The following is a 25,065-nucleotide window of genomic DNA, read 5'->3' on the forward strand; positions in this document are numbered from 1 at the left end:
GCGCATTTGGAAACCTAATAAATATGTAGCTTGTAACTCGATATATACCAAGCCAAATGGTATTGTTGGCGTGCATACGTTTGGTGGAGCAATCCACATGCGCCCCAGGGCTGGAATAAACATACCTACTTTACTACTCGTTTCAGTAGTGGAGTCTTTTCCACGTATCATCAGGACGATGTTGGAAAATATACCAAGTTTATTTTTTTTTATTTTATAACTTAAGTCAGGTTTGTTCGCCTTTGCCCTGGGGGAAGGGAATTAAAGTTTCTTTCCAGGGTATTGGTCCACCAGGTGAGGCCTGATGAACTTAACATCTCAACAGACTGGGAGTAGCACAGAAGATACACAAAAGATAACAACCATCAACGGCCATCAACAGACCATCAACTCCAAACATCACCCCTGGCATGGTCAGAGACACCTGGTCTGGGAAAAGATAGATAAGAATGAGGACCTAATTAGCATCGCAGGCGAAGAGATCTGTAGCCAATAGGAAACCAAATACTAAGAACTGCGTAACTTGGAACCAATGAACATTGAACCAATGAATTTCTATGGGTTTTGACTGTATAAGTATCTGAAAAATCTAGTAAAATTCATGTGTCATGGAATGATTTTCTCTGCACAACCCGGGCTATGTGTGGATGAAATGATTTCTGTTGCACATCCTGGCCAGAACAACATCCTGGTCAGAAATAAAGTAATGCCTTCATTCTCCAACACTAAAAATGTTGGAGGGTTTTTGTTTTTCCCGGAGTTGACAACGCAGGTGACAACGGCACCTAGGTATGCCAAAACATCATGCACATGCCAGCACCCAAAGCACACCACTCCCCAACACAACATTGCCTGACAAGACCATGGCTCCCAGCCTGTCACCACTACCACCCAGACATTTTCCCTGCTCTGAAAGCTTTGATAAAACATATGACAGTAGCTCTCGTAGAAGCAGAATGTGATCCTTGCTCTTGGAGGGGACCTTAAAACTTCAGCAAGTGAAACCACCACCTCCTTCTCCTCCTACTAGAGCTCTAACTAGATTAGTTGGTGCAGCTCCATCTCCAGAGGACTCTTGGATACCTCTCCTCTCGGGGCACAGGGGCTCAAGGCCATCCCAAACGCAAGACTTTTTGCTTACAAACAGCCTTATGGGGGGCATTTTCTTCTTTGCTCCCCAGCCATCTCAGGCAAAAAGGTAGAGAAAGCACAAGACTCCTGTTACAGGCACACACACATGAGACCACAGCCAGGGACCCAACCAAGCAGGAGGAGGAGCAATATATATACCTGAAGGAAAAGCCTTTCTTCCTTATCCTCAGGAGCTTCAAACATAGGAGTTGGGGCAGCTGTATCCAGGAACACATCCAACAATCAAGTGCCTACACCCAGAGCCACCTCCTCAGAAGCTGCTGCCACCACTATCCCCCCAAGGCCCTTGGTCCAGGAGAGGGCTCTCCAGACTCTTCCAAACAACATCATTTCACAACCCTTCCAAACATGAAAAGATCAGCTAATATGAAAACAAAGGCAGTACACAAGGGAAAGGAAAACAGACCACAACCAACACCATGTCATTACAGACAGAAGAGACTCGGGCAGAAAAGACTCAACCACTGCCCTGGGCAGCCTGTTCCAATGCTTGAGAACCCTTTCCATGAAGAATTTTTTCCTAATATCCAGTCTAAACCTTCACTGGTGCAACTTGAGGCCATTTCCTCTTGTCCTATCACTTGTTACATGGGAGAAGAGACCAACACCCACCTCACTACAACCTCCTTTCAGGTAGTTGTAGAGAGCAATAATGTCTCTCCTGAGCTTCCTTTTCTCCAGGCTAAACAACCCCAGCTCCTTCAGCCACTCCTCCTAAGACTAGCCATAACTGCACTAAGAAATCTACACTCCTGACTAGCATTTTCAGCATGCTTTATTTGCTGGGTTATAAAATAAAGTTGCCTGAGTTTGAGACGTGTTCAGGCTGTGCAGCTGGACAGGGTTTTGTCTAGGACATCCCTGTATTTACCTTTGACTATCTGACTGGCTGTCCCCAGACTCCATATGAAAGACCTGGTTCTGACTTGGGCCTTTATCTATGGCATTCATCCAGTGATAGTTCTTTTCAGATAACTGCTCGTTGCTCCATTTCTGCATCTAGAGATACACTGAATCACTTAATCCTGTGACTTTTCTCAGTAACATACTACCAAACGTTCTCTTCAAGATCCTAGTTTTCTGAAAACAAAATTATTTACCTTTCTGCAATCTGGGCTGAGGCTCTTTGTGAATCTAACTCTCAGCTTCACTCATGCCATTTGCATTCTGGATCCAAGTAAAGAAGAAAACTTCATATACTCTCCCTCCTGCAGCTCACCTGCATTTGTTGCCATGATGCACATGCAAAAATCTCCACCTATGAGCACCCCCAAAACCTGTCAGATGCACCTACTGGCTGCCAATTTGTTTACTTGCTGTTCAATCCTATCTCTTGCTAAAAGAAAACATTGACACACAGACTTCAACTAGATTTGACAAGATGCCATACTCTCCCTATAACAATTAAAAATTTCTCCACTCAAAAGCACAGAGCACATTTGCTTCTATTTGCAAATTGACAGTTTTGCTGTATCAATTTATACCACCTAGAAACCCGTGGATAATTAAAAAAAACCAGCATATAGAACATAAAGATAAGCTCTCAATCACTATCAAATGAATTAATTTGCGTTGCACAAATGATCAACACTGAAGATAACTTGTTTAAAATTAAATAAACCAAGCCATTTACTTACCATTGGCAGCCTGGATTGAAGCATCTGGAGATCATCATAACCATAAATCTGCTTAAAGACATAAAAATAAAACATCGTTATAACACATTTCTCTAATGCTGATCAATTTGGGGGCTCTGTTTAAACAGTTTGACCTAGGCCCAGTCTATTTTAAAGATATACATATATGTCACATTGTGCTACCATGGTGCACTGTAGCATTTTAAGGCTAGTAGAGCAAAGCTTAAAATGGCTTTTCACTCTGATGTTGTTTCCTCATGACAGCAGTCCTCTAAGAATATTACTGTCCCATGTTCAATATGGTTTTAACAGATGCATCATTCATCAAATTGTGAAAAATCTACAGGGCATTCAGAATTGGGAGTGAGAACAACAGCCTTCCTTGCTGTAATCATTACTTCTGAAAATAGCAGGATTTAAGATTTGATGACTAGACCACAAAGCAACCTATGGTATTCCCTTGCATTCGGTGTGATATAGAAGAATTATTAGAATAAAGTTTCTGATTCAAAAAACAGATAACCAAAAATGTGTTGATCCTGGTCAGACACCAAAAAGCTATGTGCAATCTTTCAAAGTATGACAGACAGGACACATGGCACATTTCAACCACTACTATGTACTATTACTATTACATTACTATGTAATACTATCCACTCCAGTAATACAAACCTATTTTATTCAAAGGGCCTAAAACCTGATAACGCTGAAAACCATAGCAACATGCATGTTTAGCTTCAACAGCACCAGATCAGGTCTGTACCAACAGTTATACAGTTTACTATCAACAGTAAACCCTCACTGAATACATTTAACATTCTTCAGCACTTGGAACAAGAATTCCATGTGCAACATGTGCCAACAGAAATGCCTTGGCATAGACAACAGCAGGTCTGGAGGGCTCACTTGCACCAAGGCTTAAGCAATCAAGGACAAACAAATTGCTTACTGGGTAGGCAGGCAGAAGTCCTCCAGGTCCCACAATATACTGGTTATGCAACAAGGGTGGTACACCTTGAGGCAGATTTGGGGGAGCTTTGCCTGTAGAATTAAAATACAGGCACTTTAACAAGTCTTTAGAAAAGAAAAGGCTTCAGCATTGAGACAAGATAGCTCACAAGTCCTGGCATCTGCACTGTCTTAGTTTGTAAAAGTAGAACTACACAGAAGAATTTTGTGCTGGTTGATGAAAATGCTCAAAATAGCCTGGAGAGTTTAACCATGCCTGAAGGAATGGAAACCACAGGCTACTTAAGACTGAAGAGTCCCATCAGAGAACAGTCTAATTTTTTTATTTACTCTGTCCAAGAGAATTACAAGAATTACAGGAACTTCTCCTTTCTTCAGTCCTCTCCTGAAGGCAAAATTCAGGCATTGTTTTCAGTCTAAGAGCAAATTATCTCCTTTCATGTTCTGCTCTGTCAACACATTGCCCCTTATCACCAGCAATAGACTGGAAAGCACTAAATGTTGCCAGCATACTTTTTGTTGGTGACTTGTTGCACCCGGGAATAGCAAAGAGGAAATCTCAACGGTTTCAATTGCCTACATGAAGCAGAGCTAGGAAGCAGAAAAGTAAAAAAAATGCACTTTGACCAGTCATTGGACACTTTATTTACAAGCTATGAAAATGGAAAATTCTTCTGTAAGTAAATCTGATCTTAATATTTAAATCATTCACTTCTCTCCATAGGATTTCCTTTTAGCAGTTCAGGCTGATTAGAAAAGAAAGAGAATTTAGCATTGCTTTCACTTCAGTGCAAGAAGCTTCCCAACCTTCCCTCTGTGGTTCCTTTTTCTGAAGTGCTATTTTCTGTGGAATGACCCAGACATCAGACACTTCTTTTCTTTCTCTAGATGTGGCAATAGGGATGTGGCATATGATAATGAGGACACTGCAGTATATTTTGACACTGACAGATGAATTCAAGTCACAGAGAAGACTGAAATTAAAGCTAATGTGAACTCACAGCAAAGAGCTGATTATAACCTGGAATACAAATAGGGTGAATCCCCTAGTCCAAAACTTCCAATGTCAGAATTGCTCTGGTTTCTATTTATAAAGCTATTTGGGGATGGAATATGCTACATAAGTGCCACATAACATCCTAACAAATATCTCAAATACACAAACCCAGGCAATTTTATTTTATAACCCAGAAAATAAAGCATGCTGAAAATGCTAGTCAAAAGTGTGGATTTCTTAGCATAGCTATGGCTGACAAGATGCTCAACTGATAGTCCTGCTGACTGAAGTCCTCTGTCTATCCACATAAACTGTTAATATTGCAAACCTGAAGACATTAAGGGAGCTGCCCGTGTGGTAGCAGACACACTGGTAACATTCAGGCCAAGGCTAGCTGTAGTGTTCATACTGCTTGCCATGCTGACAACTGAAGAGGTGATGCTAGTGGCTGAGGTTGAAGCAGTTGAAAAAGTTGTTGAAGGCTGAAGTGAAGTTGTGTTCTCAACACTAGTGTGCTAGAAAGGAGACAAAAGGAATGAGGATCACAGAGCAAACAAGGCACAGTGAAAGATGCAGGGGGGGAGGGAACAAAACTAAAAATCAAACCCAACAATATTTTAATTAACAGCAGCACATGTAAAAAATAATGCATTATCTATGTATCAGGCAAACAATGAAATTGCATGCTTGTGATTTTTAAGTATTCAAAGAAAATTATTACGACAGTTAAATTCAAACCACTATATCATCACAAAATTATACCACAGTAACTCAAATGTCACTCCCTTGCATTATTTCTTGTCCTTTTTGCTTGTATACTCCTTTAAGCTAGTATTTGTTATGTTACATAAACTATATTCTTCCAAAAGACAGTATTTGTTTTCAAAAAACAGGACACTGCTATTGTGATTTCCTCAATGCATTTGTGGAATTTAAAAGATTAAAACTGCAGTGCCCCACAACAGAGTCAATGTGGTAAACTGAAACACAAACAAAATGTATTACAGGAACACATGAGGATAAAGGAGTTCCTGGTTTGAATCCAGCACAATACAGTGCCTTAGCTGTAAGCTGATCACACCTGCAAAACAGCGTCATCAACACACAGAAGCCAAAAAGAACTCTGACAACAAAAAAGGAGGACATTAGGATGATTTTTAAATTACATATACAGCAGGGGTGGAGCATTACAAACCAAAATTCAAGCATAAAGAAAAGCAGTAACCTATCTGCATACCCCAACTGGGATTGTACAGACAGAACAAGGCAGTGTCTCTCTGACTTTCATTTGTGCAACCTCATCTAGAGCACTGTGTTCACTATCATTTGCCTTGTTATCGCTAATGCATTAAATACACAGGTGACAACAATGTCACATGGTAAACTTTAAAATCATCTGTCCTGAGGCATTTGTCATGACATGTACCATTCCATCACCTGCACTTTGCCAGCTAACCTCTCCAGTAGAGACGGTGAACAGTCCACATTTTAGAGCAGTTTCAGACAGCCACATTTAAAGTTTTATTTGTTTTTTAAACACATTTGTTATAAGAAATTCTTTCTATATTCCATACCCCCCTTGCTGGCACAAAAATTTCCTCTACAGTTGTGTGACTGGCAAGTCTCTGTAATAGCTAGTCCTGATCTAGTACAAACAAATCACAAGTGGTAAAGACTTTTTTACCACTAGAGAGCTGGCAGTCCTCCTTCCCAGAGATAAAGCTCGTTTCGGTTCTTAGCATAATGGGGCACACTGAACTAAGAGAGGGTCTGTCATAGTTTAGCATAGCTTGGTTTTAGTTGAGAAACCACTACAGGGTCTTAATCATCAGATAAACTGACTATATGCCAAATATCTGTGGAAATGCAAATAGGACTTACCACATGTGATGTGCTTGAAGACAACACTGAGGCAGGGGAGAGGCTGCTCTGATGATTGGAAAGGGAGCTAAAAAGAAATTTCAAAGAGTTAATACAATTATTTTTTCCTAAAACATTTTTAATATATATCTATGTATATACACACATACATATATACAAACACAGAGTAGGTAGTAGAATATTATTTAAAAAATAAAAATTGCAGGTATGTGTATACACATACACAGTAGGATAATAAAGAAAAAATTGTAGAAGTGTGTGTATAATATACATACACCCTGACATTTTCCCTTTAACTAATATCCTACTACTGTTTAATGAAAAAAATGAAAATGAAGTAGAGACAACTATTACTAACAAGAAACATCTAAAACACCATTCATTTATATTTATCAAATTACTATATTTTTAGAAAAACAACTGCTGGTTCAGGAATTATGTAACAATGACTCCAAGACATGTCAAGTCCAAAATCAGAACACTCACACAAACATATGGCTTGTTTCTCATTCTTTCCATGAGCAACTGCTGCTGCTTGCCACAGAGCACAAGTATTAATTAGGTGAGATAGTGCTTTGGTTTGACTCATTACGGTATTTCTCACATAACCTGCATAACATTAGTTAAACTAATTAGAACTGCAGGGTATTTGGCCCATAACTCTACCAAAAGCCCTAACAAACTCTCAAAAGACAAGGCTCAAAAAAAAAAAAAAACAAAAACCCCAACAAATGAAGAGCATCTGTGAAAGTCCAAAAGTTAGCCATACTACTACAGAATCTGTCGATTTAATCAAGGCCAATTCATACCACTACACCCTACCAAAACCAATTTCCTCTTTGAAAAGATGAATCAGAACTATTAGTTCAGTTTTATACATACACTGTAAAACATGAAAATAAAGAATCCCCTTGTAGATAGAAAAATGCTGCTAGCAAGGATTTTCTTGCTATTTTCTAAGCCTGTGAGAGACTTTTCTCTCTCACAGAAGAGGTAGCAGAGTTCTGTAAACAACCAAACACCTGCAGCCTTGAAAAGTCTTGTTTATAGTACAGTAGAAAAATATTTTGACAATGGATATTTTAGGATTTTAGCCAATCACCCCAAGGGGTGGCTGTTCCTTTGTCCAATTAGACTATGAAGAAAAAAGTCTATAAAATAGTTTGTAAAATAATTAAATAAATCAATCTTGCTGCACAGTTCCTGCCTGCTGGATTTTCTCTCCTCCTCCCTATGGCTGCGGGACACGGTAAAATACCCTAGGGTTGCAGTAATATCCCCTGATGAAAAACATTTGCAATAACTTTGCTTTAGAAAGCAACTCTGCTTTAACACCATCTTTTTTCCCTAACTGAACAGGCCTGTGAACTTTTGGCACTAACAGCAGCACTGACATACATCTGTGGCTGGACAGTGCCCAGGTAGAAAGGGACCTGGGGGTACTGGTTGACAACTGACTAAACATGAGCCAGTAGTGTGCCCAGGTGGCCAAAAAGGCCAATGGCATCCTGGCCTGTATCAGAAATAGTGTGGCCAGCAGGACCAGGGAAGTCATTCTTCCCCTGTACTTGGCACTGGTGAGGCTACACCTTGAGTACTGTTTCCAGTTCTGGGCCCCTCAGTTTAGGAGGGATATTGAGATGCTTAAACGTGTCCAGAGGAGGGCAACAAGGCTGGTGAAGGGCTTGGAACACAAGCCCTATGAAGAACAGCTGAGGGAGCTGGGGTTGTTTAGCTTGGAAAAAAGGAGGCTCAGGGGAGACATTATCACTCTCTACAACTACCTGAAAGGTGGTTCTAGTCAGGTGGGGGTTGGTCTCATCTCCCAGGCAACAACTGACAGAATGAGAGGACATGGTCTTAAGCTGCGCTAAGGGAAGTTTAGGTTGGATGTTAGAAAAAATTCTTCACTGAAAGAGCGATTATGCGCTGGAATCATCTGCCCAGGGAGGTGGTGGAGTCACCATCCCTGGACGTGTTTAAAAAAAGACTGGACGTGGCACTCAGTGCCATAATTTAGTTGATGAGGAGGTGTTAGGCCATATGTTGGACTAGAAGATCTTAAAGGTCTTTTTCAACCTAGTTCATTCTGTGATTCTGTGATCCAAAGATCTTCAAATATCTCCCTGAAAAGTGACTGAAACAGTTTTTTAAACATTTACAGTGAGAGAAGTTATACCTTACATTCGAGGTCAAGAACATAACTTACAGCACAATAAACAAATTGAACACTGACAAAGCAGACATGAAAACCATGTATGGTTTAGTGCTCAAAAAAACTCTCCTTGTGAAATCAGAAGCAAGAGAGATCCTAACCATAACAAATATTTTAGTGCTCTCTATGGAAATAGTCACAAGAAAATACAGTAGTTTTCATAGCAAAGTTTCCGGCTAAATTATATGCCCTAATTAAAGGGCAAACACTTCTGGCAGCTCTTTGAGGTGCGGGACCAGAATAAATCTTGGCAGTTTCATAGATTAATTTTACTTTGACTCTTTAAAACTGTTCTCTGCCTGCAGGAATTACAATGACACCACTTCAAGCAGCAAGGAAAGAAACAGTTCAGTCCTACATATGTTTTTTAAACCACTCCCTTGCCCACTCTGCCCAGCTCTTCTAAAAGCCTTAATTCACTATCTGACCTATGGTAGAGACATAGACAAGAGCCACCAGCACAACCAAGCCAGACATGCTTGGAATTCAAGAATCATCTTTCATGGTGCTTTGTATCTGACCAACAGCATCAATCCTCCAACTAAAATTTCTACCAATGTACACAGCTTTTCAACAAACAAATGTGGGGAGATGTTTTCAACGTGAATTAATTAATTCTTGTTGTTTGACACATTTACCATTTTATTCAACAGAAAACACTAGTGTTTTAAGAGACTATGTCCTAACTGTGAAACAGAAAAAAAACTGTGATAGCCCTTAAAATTAGTTTCTTATATTAACAAATACAGTACAAAGGTGTTACAGTGGGGATTCTGTAACACGATGTATCAAACAAGGAGTCCCGTGGAAAAGAAATATATATATGGACAGATTTTTGGTAGATGTTTCAGAGAGATGTTTATTTCTCCAGCCACATGGCCGGAGCTCTGCCGAGGAACCCTTCTAGTCACGGGACCGAGAGTCCTCGCCCGCGCAGGGGAACACAAACCAACCAATGGCAAACGAGGCTGACCAGGGGCAGGGAAACCCCGTGCCTCTCCTCAGGGCCCCTCTCCCAGGGCTACACGGCGGGGGGAAGGGACCCTGACACAAAGGTGAGTATTAAAACATTACCGGCACAGCCTCAGGATGTCACCTGTCCAAGGACAAAGCTCAAGTAACAGGCACTAAAAAATCAGACAGATAATGAGCTAAGCTGTGCTAAATGAACTTCCAGGAACGCTAATCTGACATTTCAAAGTGTCTTAAGGAAATGTCTTAGAAAAAGGCGCACATTTTCCCTGTGGAATCATTTCAATTTTCTAATTTTAAGAAATACAAATATAAATGAAAATGTGATATTTCAAAATTAGCCAGGAAGTAAATTGTTGGGGAATGATTTCAAACATACAACACTAAACAAACAGTAGGCACTGTAGAAAAATTAGGAAAAACAAACTGGGGGAATCAATTTAGCTGACATGATTGAAGCAAGAGTCACTTGCAACACAAAGTTGTTTATATACCACTGTCCTAGGTAACCCAAAATGTTATTGTATTCCATATCTATCTGTGCCCAAAATTGTTACTGTCTCTTTAAGACCCTGCAGCAGGAAAACAACCATGGGGCAAGGGCTGGGAGGTGCCCAGGTTTGTTAAGGTTGAGGCACTCAGGCAGAACTCTCTCTTGCCTCATGGCTCTGGCTTTTTTCCCTTTGTTCTTGCAGGGGGATAGAGCTGAGGAATCGTGGGCAGATGCTCTCCTTTGGGTTTCTTTTGTTTTTGTTTTTTTCCTAGAGGGTTGCCTCAGGTAGTTCCCCTCCCGCCAATTCCACAAGTGCCTGCCTGCAGCTGCAGCATTGCAATGAGAACAGAACAGCCCCACTCCATATGATCTCTCCAGCCCACCAGCAGTACCCAGTTGAAATGGGAAGGCGCAGAGTCCAAGTTGCCCCAGCCGGCTGCCTTGCCATCTTCTGCCGAGGGGAAGGCAAAGTCCCTCCATGAGTTCTAGCCCTTGACCAAGTTCCAGCTGCCAGAGTATGCCAGCCACTTTCACCAATGGAGCTGCTGCCACCACCAGAGAGAAAAGAGGGGGGAGGGCTGCTGCCATCTTTGTCTTTCCACAAATGGTTGTCCGTGGAGGTCACCACCTTGGGGGAGGGGTTACTCTGCTATTTTTTAATTTCTCCTTGTTCCCAGGGAGTCTACGAGATTTCAGCAATTTTGTAACTAGTGACTATTACTGTTATTATTTTTGCCTGTTGCTGTTTTGGTTTTTTAGTAAACTGTTACTTTTTCACTTATATCTACTCATTCATCTCTCCTTATTAGTGGAAAGGGATTGGTTAAAACTAAAGGGGAGGTAACTTATTTCAAAGTGTCCACCTTTTAACTTGTCTTAAACCAAGACAACCATTAGGACTTCAGGGCAGCAGCTGCTCTATCATTAAGAGGCAGCCCAGAGCTCATACTTTGCAACCAGAAACATCCTGGCCTCTTCTGAATATCCCTCCTAATTCTAGTTAATGTCAGAAAAGGAGACCCTGGTGCCTGACAGCCCCATACACAATCACCCTTACATCTGTCCTTTCCCAACAATTGAACTCTTTTCAGTTTATCACAACTCCTACTGTACCTGCTTAACTGTGAGAGTGAGCTGCTGGCCAGATCACTGGACTGAGGCAAGCTGGGCAAAGTTGCTGCATGCTGTGATGCTGAAGGCAGAAGTGAAGCAGCAGTGGACACCACACTGGGCAGAGAACCAGCAGAAGGTAGTGAGGGAGAAGGCTCTGTCTTAAGCACAGGAACTGATGAAGTAGCTGGAACAAATTAAAAAGAGACATTCAAAGATAAATTTGAGCATACTTGAAATCCCAGCCTGGATCAAGGAACACAACAGTGTTCTCCCCTTGATTTACAAAAACCTGACCATTAAGAACCAGTAACAGCATCAAGAATCAGGCTATTAATGAAAATTCAAACAGCAACATAACTATCATTTTTCCCCTTTAAGCTCTTCACCTACAATAGATTTATAATTTTCAATGCTACATGTGTTGCAAACTAGTCTGCACTTCACCTCCCACTATCTGGATTACTAACTTTTGCTCACAAGCCAATCCTCACTTTAAAATTCCTTGCATTTGGTCCCGCAAACAGAAGTTATTTCTGCTGTACAAATCTGCTTTTACCTACACCTCTGCTTCTTCATTGCAACCTACACAGCACCTTTGATGTTTAAGACTTGAATCTCTGGAGTACAAGGGCACATACAACTTACCAGTTCGGAGAACTGAGTCAAATATTTAATGCAGTAGAATAAAAGAAGTTATGATAAAAGGCCACAACTGGGCACAGCATTAAGCTCTTTTGATGGCTTGTCAAATATTGTCTAACTTTATGTGACTGTCTTAGGTTACAATGTAAGATGTAACCAAAAGTATGTATTCTATTACCATCTGTTAAAACGAGATGGGGCAATATTCTTTATCTCTTCCATGACACATCCCTGATAACTCCCTCCAGGGGGATATCTTCCGTTAATGGGCTATCCAGCCTCACTACATGACTCATAAAATTACATCATCCCATTGTGAGATGCTCCGCCCAGGTGGAGGAACCAAGCATTCCTACCTGGATATAATCTGAGGTTTGGAACACCACAGTCAGCCTTTACCTACTGGATTCCCAGAGGACAAGAGCTAACACTGGACCTTCAAGTGAAGACCAGACCTTTCTACAGGATCACTGCTTCAACAGGACCACTTCATCTGGACTGCTATCACCACCCTGACGAACAGAGTGTCAGGTTACATCTTGACTCTGTCAGTGTTCTTGTACTATTGCATTTATTTTAATTTTCCTATTAAATTATAATTCTGACTTGCAATCTCCCACTGGTTTGTTTTCAAACTAGTACAGTGACCTAGATTATAAAAAGCTTTAAGCATAAATAGTGCTTTTTCAGGTACACAGAGGAGAACTTGTTTACCACAGATGTGCCTTTCCAAAGGATCACAATACTATAATAAAACACTGAACAGCTCCACTGACCAACAGAATACCCAGCTGTTTCTACATGTACTGGATTGCAGTGCATTCTATTACCATCCTCATGAGCTGTTGAAACCAGGTGGGGCAGTTTCTTTGCCTCCTCCTTCTGGACTATCTTTCTATTAATGAGCCCATCAATGCCTTGCCTCATATCATCCCACTGTGAGATGCTCCACCCAGAGGGAGGAACCAAGCATTCCATCCTAGATATCATCTGAGATTCTGAACACCACAGACAACCCTTCCCACTGTATTCCCAGAGGACAAGAGCTGCATACCCACCACTGGACCTTCCGAGGAAGAGCAGACCCTTCTACAGGATCACTGCTTCAACAGAACCACATCCACCACTTCAGGAGGATTGCAGCCACCATCTTATTGGACTGCTACTGCTACCCTGACTAACAGGGTGTCAGGTTGTATCCTGACTCTGTCAGTTTAAACCAGTGTTTTCTGCCTTTATATTTCTTATTTTCCCTGTTAAATTGTTATTCTGACTTGGTGCCTCCCACTGGTTTGTTTTCAAACTAGTACATATTTTGGCACCCAATGTAGGGCAAGGTACTGAGAAAAGTCAGAATTACAATTTTGTATTGTAGAAGCCGCCTACTATGATGCTCAACATGCTTACATGGGTCTTGTACCTAGCTCTCTACATTTTTCTGCACATTTTTGCCGGTTGCAATGCTCCTGTTAAAACCCGGGTATGGTATAAAATTTGCTTTATTGGTCTATTATGCCTACTGCATGATAATCTCCGAGGCAATGAACATAATTCGGAATATATACTCAACTTGGTTTGCTTGCCCTAGTCTAGGATGCTACATCTGGGGCCTCAACAATCGCACCCAGCCCCTGGGGGGAGGAGTAAAGAATGTTTTTTTCCAGCCGTTCAGGCATGACACAATATTTTTTAAAATATTGAGTTCCCTCTGGATGTCAAAGATGGCATAATCTTGCTGTTAGTTCTGCTTTGTCTTCTCTGTACAGCGTGCACCATGTACACCATGCTTAGAAACAGAGCTATGGCACAGCATCCTCAGGACGAGAGGGAAAAAAAGAGCAAAGAACCAAAGACCATGTCTATACAGACTGACACAGAGGAGAAAGAAACCAAAACCGCTGTCAGTGTCTCCACACAAACTGTCACCAAACCAGAACAGCATAAACCGGTAGCAGTTGCCCCCGTTCAGAAGAAGAAATCAAAAAGCAAATCAGTCTGCATAGTGACTGACGAGGATGCATCAGGACCTTCACACCCAGCAGAAGAGACAGAGCCAGAGATTATCACTCGGTCCCTATCCCTGGGTGAGCTGCGCGACCTGTGGAGGGAATTCACCCGCCAGACAAACGAGTCTATCCTGACCTGGCTGCTCTGCATCTGGGACGCTGCAGCCAATGACACCATTCTGGATGGAAGTGAGGCCAGGCAACTGGGATCTCTGTCCCGGGATGTGGTCATTGACCAGGGGATCGGGAGAGCCCAAGAAACTCTAAGCCTCTGGTGGCAACTGATGACAAGTGTAAAGGACAGGTACCTTTGTAAAGAAGACCTCCAGGTGCACCAAGGAAAATGAAGCACAATGGAACAAGGTATCTGATGCCTGAGGGAATTGGCTGTGCTGGAAAACATTTTCTCAGAAGAGGAGAGATTTCCTAAGAGCCTGGATGGTGTCCAGTGCATGTCACAGATGTGGTTGAGATTTGCATATCTTGGACCAGAGATGTACTCCCGTTACCTGGCAACGCTGCAATGGAGGGAAGGCGAGGACAGGGTGGGCGCCCTGGTAACAAACTGAGAATATGAGAACACTGTCACAGCCCCGTTTCACACCCATGTCTCATCCATGGAAACAAGGCTGGCTGCGCAAGTCCGAGCTTGATTGAAGAGGGCCATCAGAAACTGAAAAAGGAACTTAAGGAAGAGATTTACCACATCTCGCCAGAACCAACAAGAGTCTTTGCCATTAGGAACTGGCATCCCCCAACCAGGGAGAGAGGATACACTCCACAAGATAAGCTCTGGTTTCTTCTTCAGGAGCATGGAGAAGACATGAGGAAGTGGGATGGAAAACCCACCTCCTCCTTAGCAGCCTGGGTACATGAACTAAAGAGGGACAACAACCTCAAGAAGCTCATCTAGAGTCAATGCTGCTCCGGTCTCTTGCGCACAGAACTCCAGACAGTATAGGAATGATAATATAACTGATTCTCTTGAAGGGACCTCAGGAGCATATTCACTGGAAGGGAGCAACGTGTACCATGACCAGGAACAGAGGGGCCCTTCCTCTAGCCAGGTAGAGGAAAGGGACAATCGGGTCTTTTGGCCTGTGTGGATCCGATGGCCCGGCACGTCTGACTCACAAAAATACACAGCTTTAGTTGACACCAGCGCTCAATGTACTCTGATGCCATCAAGTTATGTGGGAGCGGAATCCATTTCTATTTCTGGGGTGACAGGAGAATCCCAGCAGCTGACTGTACTGGAAGCTGAAGTGAGTTTAACTGAGAACCAGTAGCAGAAACATCCCATCATGACTGGCCCAGAGACCCCATGCATCCTCGGCATAGACTATCTCAGAAATGGATGTTCCAAAAACCCAAAAGGACATCATTGGTCTTTTGGGATAGCTGCTCTAGAGACCGAAGTCATCAGACACCTGAGTACCTTGCCTGGTCTCTCAGATGACCCCTCTGCTGTGGGACTGCTGAGAGTTGAAGAACAAGTACCAATCGCCAGAAGACCAGGACATCATCGGCAATACCGCACCGACAGAGGCTCTGTGGTTCCCACCCATGAGATGATTTGTAAACTGGAGAGCCAAGGAGTGGTCAGCAAGACCCATTCACCCTTCAACAGCCCTATATGGCCAGTGTGTAAGTCTAGTGAAGAATGGAGACTGACGGTGGATTACTGTGGCCTGAAAGAGTTCACGCCACCACTGAGTGCTGCCATGCCAGACATGCGGCAGCTTCAGTACGAGCTGGAGTCCAAGGCAGCGGAGTGGTACGCAACCATAGATATTGCCAATGCCTTTTTCTCCATTCCTTTGGCAGCAGAATGCAGGCCTCAGTTTGCCTGCACCTGGAGGGGCGTGCAGTACACCTGGAACCGACTGCCTCAGGGGTGGAAGCACAGTGCCACCATTTGCCATGGACTGATCCAAGCAGCACTGGAAAAGGGTGAGGCTCCAGAACATCTGCAGTACATCGACAACATCATTGTGTGGGGGAACACGGCAACAGAGCAATTTGAGAAAGAAGAGAAGATCATCCAGATTCTCCTGGAAGCTGGCTTCAGCATCAAGAAGAGCAAAGTCAAGGGACCTCCTCGAGAGATCCACTTCCTGAGAGTAAAGTGGCAAGATGGACGATGTCAGATTCCCACTGAGGTCATCAATAAGATCACAGCAATGTCTCCACCGACCAACAAGAAGGAAACACAAGCTTTTCTAGGCGCCATAGGCTTTTGGAGAATGCACATTCCCAAGTACATTCAGATCATGAGCCCTCTCTACCTGGTTACCCGCAAGAAGAACGATTTCCACTGGGGCCCTGAACAGCAGCAAGCCTTTGCCCAGATCAAGCAGGAAATCGCTCACGCTGTAGCCCTTGGCCCAGTCAGGACGGGACCAGAGGTGAAGAACGTGCTCTACTCTGCAGCCGGGAAAAAGGGTCTGTCCTGGAGCCTCTGGCAGAAGGTGCCTGGTGAGACTCGGGGCCAACCCCTGGGATTCTGGAGCCGAAGCTACAGAGGGTCTGAAGCCAACTACACTCCTACAGAGAAGGAAATCTTGGCCGCCTATGAAGGAGTCCAAGCTGCCTCAGAGGTAATTGGCACTGAAGCACAGTTGCTTCTGGCACCCCGACTACCGGTGCTGGAGTGGATATTCAAGGGAAACGTTCCTTCCATGCATCACGCCACCGACACCACATGGAGCAAATGGATTGCCCTCATGCAGCGCGCCCGTATTGGAAACCGTAATTGCCCTGGGATTCTAGAAATTATAACAAACTGGCCTGAAGGTGAGACTTTTGGATTATCTTCTGAAGAAGAGGAAGAGCAAGTGACCCATTCTGAGGAAGCCCCACCATATAACGAGCTACCAGAGACTGAAGGATGATACGCCCTCTTCACTGATTGTTCCTGCCGAATTGTAGGTGCTAACCGGAAATGGAAAGCTGCAGTATGGAGCCCCACATGACGAGTTGCACAAGCTACCAAGGGACAAGGTGGATCGAGGCAGGTTGCAGAGCTTAAAGCCATCCAGCTGGCTTTGGATATTGCTGAATGAGAGAAGTGGCCGAGACTCTATCTCTACACCGACTCGTGGATGGTAGCTAATGCTCTGTGGGGATGGCTGGATCACTGGAGAAAGGCCAACCGGCAGCACAGAGGGAAACCCATCTGGGCCGCTGAGATTTGGCAGGACATCGCCGCCCGAGTAGAGAAGCTGACCGTGAAGGTTCGACACGTGGATGCGCATGTACCCAAGAGTCAGGCTAATGAAGAGCATCACAACAATAAGCAGGTGGATGGAGCTGCCAAGGTGAAAGTATCACAGGTGGATCTGGACTGGCAGCACAAGGGAGAATTATTCCTAGCTCGTTAGGCCCATGATGCCTCTGGTCATCAGGGAAGAGATGCAACATACCGATGGGCCTGTGACCGAGGGGTGGAGCTTACTATGGACAGCATCTCACAGGTCATCCACAGTTGTGAGACCTGTGCTGCAATCAAACAGGCCAAGCAGGTGAAGCCTCTGTGGTACAGTGGACAATGGTAAAAGTATAAGTATGGGGAAGCCTGGCAAGTTGATTACATCACCCTTCCCCAAACCCGCCAAGGCAAGCGCTATGTGTTGACCATGGTGAAAGCAACCACTGGATGGCTGGAGACCTACCCTGTGCCTCATGCTACTGCCCGGAACACCATCTTGGGTCTGGAAAAGCAAGTCCTGTGGAGACATGGCACCCCTGAGAGGATCGAGTCAGACAACTGGACTCATTTCAAGAACAGGCTCATAAACACCTGGGCTAGACAACACGGTATCGAATGGATATATCATATCCCTTATGTACCAGCTGCTGGGAAAGTTGAACACTGCAATGGACTACTTAAAACCACCCTAAAGGCACTTGGTGGGGGGACCTTCAAAAATTGGGAAGCGAACTTAGCAAAGGCCACCTGGATGTTCAATACCCGAGGGTCCATCAATCGAGCTGGTCCTACCCAGTCTGAACCCTTGCACACACTGGATGGAGATAGAGTCCCTGTGGTACACGAGAGGTATTTTAGGAAAGACTGTTTGGATTAATCCCACCTCAGGCAAAGGTAAACCCATCCGAGGGATTGTTTTTGCTCAAGGACCTGGTTACACTTGGTGGTTAATGCAGAAAGATGGGGAAATCTGTTGTGTACCACAAGGAGACCTACTTGAGAACTGTGTGTAGCGTTTCATTGTATATATATGTGTGTGTGTGTGTGTAGAGTTTAAGGAAGGTATTAATTTGGGATGATGTAGATGGTAATAGAATAGGGGGTGGATAATGTCCTGGGTTGCAGTGTATTCTATTACCACCCTCATGAGCTGTTGAAATCAGGTGGGGCAGTGTTTCCTTGCCTCCTCCCTCCAGACTATCTGTTAATGAGCCCATCAATGTCTTGCTGCATGACTCAGAGATAACTCCCTCTAAACTATCTTCTGTTAATGGGCCCATCAATGCCTTGCCTCATGTCTCATCATCCCATGCTGAGATGCTCCACCCAGAGGGAGGAACCAAGCGTTCCATCCTGGATATAATCGGAGATGCCAAACACTACAGACAACCCTTTCCACTGGATTCCCAGAGGACAAGAGCTACATAGTGCTGAGGTTCGGGGAGTTCCCCTTCTGTCTTCTTTTTCCTCTTGAGGAATTTTTCCCATATATGTTGCCGGGGCGACAAATTGCTGGGTTCTTGGGAGAAACAAAAGATCTGGCTACTGAGGGAGGGGGTCCAACGGGCTACTCTTTTTCACCTGGGCTTGTGGGCAGTTGGTGTTTGGACGGAGAGAGAGGCTGGAAGGAATTCGTCAGCACTGCAGGCTTCTGCTTTTTCAGCTGCCTTCCTTCTACCGGAGAAACCCCAGGATTCCCAAGCCCGCCTTTCCCTGCCCCGCTGGGAGCTGGGCTGCGGCCGCCCTTCCCCCGCCATTGCTTCGAGCCTTTGCTACTCTGTAGCCCTGCACGCCCTGCCTGCTGAGGCCTCCAGGGGTTCCCACTGCAGCTCCAGAGTTTGATACATCTCGTCTGCCACCTGGGATTTGTGCTCGTCCCTGCTGTTCCAGCCCGATGTTCCCGAGACTCCGATTGGACACTGGGATCAGCTGCCCAGGGGGTTTGTGAAGTTTTGTTCCATCCCTCCCCTGGATCTGAAGCCGCCATTACCTCATGCTCCCCGAGCTTACTCCGGAGCCCCCCCTGCAGCCACGGGGGAACCATCGCACCTGCCCTGCTCACCGGGAGCCGCCAGCGCCCCTGCCGGCTGCGACCGTAACTGCACCAAAGGGGAAAGTGCCTGACAGCTGAGAAGGCTGGCACTGGGTTATTCGTTTTGTTTGTTGTTACTGCCACAGTTATTGTTGTTTGTTTGCCTTGTTTTATATATATATATATATATATATATATATATATATATATAACAACTGCTATTCCTATTCCTCATATATTTGCTTGAAAGCCCCTTAATTTCAAAATTATAATAATTCAGAGGGAAGGGGGTTGCATTTTTCCATTTCAAAGGAGACTCCTGCCTTCCTTGGCAGACACCTGTCTTTCAAACCAAGACAGATCGTGGCGCCCAATGTGAGGCCTGAGGGCATCAAGAGAAAGGGGTGAAAAAGGAATAACAGTTCCTGGGTAACTTAATTTTGTGTGCTGGATATAGGAACTTTGTTAGGCAGCACTATGTGGACTAGTTTACCCTGGTTCGGGTGGCAGATGGTCGTGGTTATATTCTTCCCCTTTGCAGCTCCTTACCTAAACATGGGTCCTCTGACTAAGGCTACCATTGCTGTTATCCAGTTTCTGCTATGGGTCGAGAAGGTGAAGAATTCATGGGCTTTTAACTTCCTTTGGAATGTGGGCACAGGGAAAAAGGGCTATCACACACTGAGTGCATGTTTTTGGGGTTATGTTAAAAATGGTATCTTCTGTGAGGAAATGACACCAGGGGAAGTTTTCTCCCAAGCCCTCAACCAGTTCTCTGGGCCAACCCCACCAATTTTCAAAGGGTTTAGATTTCCTCTGGGTACTAACCAACTGGTGCTGATAGGTCTACTCTATTTAGCACTCAGAGATCAATTGAGATAGACTTAGATTACCCAGACATCGGCCCCAGAAATTAGAGATCCTACCCCAGAGCCTGATCCTGCCCCAGAGCCTGACACGGCCCCAGACACTAGAGATCTTGCACCAGAGCCTGACCCTGCCCCACAGCCTGATACTGCCCAACAGCCCACCTCTGAAATAAACCACCCAGATTTAGTGGGGGCACTGGTGAAGGAGATGTGCAAGATGTGCCAGGTGCTGCTGAGAGAATACACCTCCCCAGCTAGTGGGAAACCCTCTCCCTGCCCCAAATAGGGAGAGACTGATGGTGCAGCAGCGGAACTCATGGATGTTACAACCGTCCAGGCCCCAGCTGAACCACAAGGGCAACCACAGCCAGCAGCAGTCGCCCCTGTGCAAAGGAGGAAGTATAAGACCAAATCAGTACGTCCAGTTAATGATGATGGGGAACCAGGGCCCTCACAACCAGCAGGGGACTCAGAACCTGAAATCATCACTGAGTCCCTGTTGTACAACAGTGTCCGTAATATGCAAAAAAACATTGTGCAGTGGGGGCGTGAGCCTTATACAACCTGGCTGCTTCGGGTTTGGGACCTTATGGGTATAGCGTGCAACTGGATAGTGGTGAGGCAAGGTATCTGGGATCGTTGACCCAGGACCCAGGTGTGGATCAGATATTTGTGAGGGAGCCAGGGCCCATTTCTCTCTGGGAGCGTTTTTTAATGAGTGTGAGAGAAAGGTTCGTTCACAAAGACAGAATGCAGGAGTACCATCATAGAATGCAATAGAAGACACTTGAAGAAGGGATCCAACAGCTAAGAGAAGTGGCGGTATTAGAGGTACTCTTTGGGAGGGATGGACAGCATGATAATGACCCCGACAAGGTCAAGTTCACAGGGCAGATGTTGTGGAACCTGGCAAAGCTCCGGCCACAGAAATACACCACCTTCACTGCAACAATTAATGCCGAGGGCAACCAAGAAACAGTGGGTTCCGTCGTCAACAAGCTCAGAAATTATGACAATATGGTCAATAGCCTGCTGAAATCTCATGTCTCTGCCGTGGTTAAGGACCTCAAATAGGAATTTAAAGAGGAGCTTAGGGGGAGATGAGGGAGGAGATGAGGAAGATCAGTGCAGCACCAGTGTGAGTCACAGGCCCCCAAGTCAGAGGCCGATGTCCTCCAGCTAGAGAGAGGGGGTACACCCCACGAGCTGAGCTGTGTTTTTTTCTGTGCAACCATGGGGAAGACATGAGAAGGTGGGATGGGAAACCCACTTCTGTCCTGGTAGCATGGGTGCGTGAACTCAAGGAGGGAGGCACTAACCGTGGGCGTTCCGCTAAGGTGAAAGTAGCCTCAGCCTCCCGTGACCGAGCTGTCAGGTATTACAGAAGGGAGGATGATATGTCGGATCCCCTTGAAGGGACCTCTAGCATGTACACCCAGGGAAGGAATGATAACCAGGGCTAGAGGGGCCCTGCCTCTAGCCAGGAAGAGGCATGGGAGAATCAGGTTTTTTGGACGGTGTGGATCCGATGGCCTGGCACATCAGAGCCACAAAAATATGACGCATTGGTTGATACTGGTGCACAGTGTACTTTAATGTCATCGGGACATGCGGGGGCACAACCTGTTTCTATTGCTGGGGTGACCGGGGGATCACAGCAGTTGACCCTGTTGGAAGCTGAGGTGAGCCTGACTGGGAAGGAGTGGAAAAAGCATCCGATTGTGACTGGCCCAGAGGCCCTGTGTATTCTAGGCATAGACTTCGTCTGGAATGGCTATTACAAAGACCCGAAAGGACTCAGGTGGGCATTTGGGATTGCTGCTGTGGAGGCAGAGGGCATTAGGCAATTGAACACTTTGCCTGGACTATCTGAGAATCCTTCTGCAGTTGGGCTCCTGAAAGTGGAAGAGCAACGAGTGCCAATTGCCACCTCGACAGTGCACCGCCAGCAGTATCAGACAAATCGAGATGCTGTGATCCCCATCCACAAGATGATCCGTGAGCTAAAGAGCCAAGGGCTGGTCAGCAAGACCCATTCGCCCTTCAACAGCCCCATTTGGCCTGTGTACAAATTGGAAGGGGACTGGAGATTGACTGTGGACTATCGTGGCTTGAATGAAGTAACTCCACTGCTGAGTGCTGCTGTGCCAGACATGCTGGAGCTTCAGTAGGAGCTGGAACCCAAAGCAGCCAAGTGGTATGCCATTATTGATATTGCCAATGCATATTTCTCCATTCCTCTGGCAGCAGAATGCAGGCCTCAGTTTGCCTGCACCTGGAGGGGCGTGCAGTACACCTGGAACCGACTGCCCCAGGGGTGGAAGCACAGTGCCACCATCTGCCATGGGCTGATCCAAGCAGCACTGGAAAAGGGTGAGGCTCCAGAACATCTGCAGTACATTGATGACATCATTGTGTGGGGGAACACCGCAACAGAAGTGTTTGAGAAAGGAGAGAAAATCATCCAGATTCTCCTGGAAGCCGGCTTTGCCATCAAGAAGAGCAAAGTCAAGGCACCTGCTCGAGAGATCCAGTTCCTGGGAGTAAAGTGGCAAGATGGACATCAGATTCCCACTGAGGTCATCAGTAAGATCACAGCAATGTCTCCACCGACCAACAAGAAGGAAACACAAGCTTTCCTAGGCGCCATAAGTTTTTGGAAAATGCACATTCCCGAGTATAGCCAGATTCTGAGCCCTCTCTACCTGGTTACCCGAAAGAAGAATGATTTCCACTAGGGTCCTGAACAGCAGCAAGCCTTCACCCAGATCAAGCAGGAAATTGCACATGTGGTCGCCCTTTCCCCAGTCAGGACAGGACCAGAGGTGAAGAACCTGCTCTACACTGCAGCCAGGAGCAATGGTCTGTCCTGGAGCCTTTGGCAAAAGGTGCCTGGTGAGACTCGGGGTCGACCACTGTGTTACAGTGGGGGTTACTGTAACATGCATATATCAAATCAGGAGTCCCGTGGAAAGGAAATATATATATGGACAGAGTCTTGGTAGGTGTTTCAGAGATGTTTATTTCCCCAGCTGCATGGCCGGGCCTCTGCCGAGGAACTCTCACAGTCTGGACTCAAGGTCCTTGCCTGCGCAGGGAAACACAGAACAACCAATGGGGAACGAGGCTGACCAGGGTCTCGGTAAACCCCGTGTCTCCCCTCAGGGCCTCTCTCCCAGGGCTACATAGCAGGGGGAGGAAACCCCAACACCACTGGGATTCCGGAGCCGAAGCTACAGAAGGTCTGAAGCCAACTACACTTCCACAGAGAAAGCAATCTTGGCAGCTTATGAAGGAGTCCAAGCTGCCTCAGAAGTAATCAGCACAGAGGCACAACTCCTCCTGGCACCCTGACTACCAGTGCTGGGGTGGATGTTCAAGGGAAAGGTTCCTTCCACGCATCACGCCACCGACGCTACTTGGAGCAAATGGATCTCCCTCATCACGCAGGGCGTCCGAATTGGAAACCCAAGTCGCCCTGGGATCTTGGAAATAATTACTAATTGGCCAGAAGGTGAGACTTTTGGGTTATCTTCTGAAGAGGAAGAAGAGCCGGTGAAACATTCCAAAGAAGCCCCACCATATAACGAGCTACCAGAGAGTGAAAGACAATATGCCCTCTTCACTGATGGCTCCTGCTGAATTATAGGCGCTAGCCGGAAATGGAAAGCCGCTGTACAGAGCACCACACGACAAGTTGCACAAGCTACTGAAGGAGAAGGTGGATCGAGCCAATTTGCTGAACTCATAGCAGTCCAATTAGCTCTGGACATAGCTGAGAAGTGGCCAAAGCTCTACCTCTACACTGATTCATGGATGGTAGCCAATGCTCTGTGGGGTGGGCTGGAAAGGTGGAAGAAGGCAAACTGGTAGCGTAGAGGAAAACCAATTTGGGCTGCTGATGAGTGGAAAGGCATTGCCACTCGGGTAGAGAAGCTACCCGTGAAAGTCTGCCACATAGATGCTCATGTCCCCAAGAGTTGAGCTAATGAAGAACATCGTAACAATGAGCAGGTAGATCAGGCTGCCAAAATAGAGGTGTCCCAGATAGACTTGGATTGGCAACATAAAGGAGAGTTGTTCCTAGCTCGATGAGCCCATGATGCCTCAGGCCATTAGGGCAGAGATGCCACCTATAAGTAGGCACGAGACTGAGGGGTGAGTCTAACCATGGACAGTATCTCCCAGGTGATCCATGATTGTGAGACATGCACTGCTATCAAACAGGCCAAACGGGTGAAGCCCCTGTGGTACGGTGGGCGATGGTCCAAATACAAGTATGGGGGGGCCTGGCAGATTGATTACATCACACTGCCTCAAACCCGCCAAGGCAAGCGCTATGTGCTCACAATAGTAGAAGCCATCACTGGATGGCTGGAGACCTTCCCTGTGACTCATGCTACTGCCCATAACACCATCCTGGGCCTCAAAAAGCAAGTTCTTTGGTGGCATGGCACCCCTGAGAGAATCGAGTCTGACAATGGGACTCATTTCAAGAACGGCCTTATAAACACCTGGGCTAGAGAACATGGCATTGAGTGGGTGTACCACATCCCTTACCATGCACCAGCAGCTGGGAAAGTTGAGCGGTGTAATGGATTGCTTAAAACCACCTTGAAAGCACTGGATGGGGGGACTTTCAAAAACTGGGAGGTGCATTTAGCAAGAGCCACCTGGTTAGTTAAGGCTCCACCAGCCGAGCAGGCCCTGCCCAATCCGAGCCCCTACAAACAACAGACGGGGATAAGGTTCCAGTGGCACACATGAGAGGCATGCTTGGAAAAACTGTTTGGGTTAATTCTGCCTCGAGCAAAGACAAACCCATCCGTGGGGTTGTCTTTGCTCAGAGACCAGGTTGCACCTGGTGGGTGATGCA

At 45.5% G+C, this 25,065-nt stretch overlaps 1 protein-coding gene across 7 annotated transcripts in view; it reads right to left on the reverse strand.

Moving 5' to 3' along the window:
* LOC309584635 (ubiquitin-associated protein 2-like) overlaps positions 1 to 25,065 on the reverse strand; it is a 206,048-nt gene that overhangs the window by 71,838 nt on the left and 109,145 nt on the right. For 4 of the 7 annotated variants that reach the window (XM_082300776.1, XM_082300774.1, XM_082300772.1 and 1 more), the window contains 5 exons: positions 11,430 to 11,613; positions 6,637 to 6,703; positions 5,084 to 5,270; positions 3,739 to 3,830; positions 2,790 to 2,837 (listed from right to left, as the gene is read on the reverse strand). In XM_082300776.1, the coding sequence (XP_082156902.1) occupies positions 2,790 to 2,837; positions 3,739 to 3,830; positions 5,084 to 5,270; positions 6,637 to 6,703; positions 11,430 to 11,613 (578 nt within the window). Of the gene's footprint in view, positions 1 to 2,789; positions 2,841 to 3,738; positions 3,831 to 5,083; positions 5,271 to 6,636; positions 6,704 to 11,429; positions 11,614 to 25,065 lie in introns of all 7 variants that reach the window. The other 3 variants (XM_082300773.1, XM_082300775.1, XM_082300771.1) reach the window with 1 other exon arrangement.

This window comes from Coloeus monedula (assembly GCF_965178545.1).
Source record: "Coloeus monedula genome assembly, chromosome: W".
NCBI lineage: Eukaryota > Metazoa > Chordata > Aves > Passeriformes > Corvidae > Coloeus > Coloeus monedula.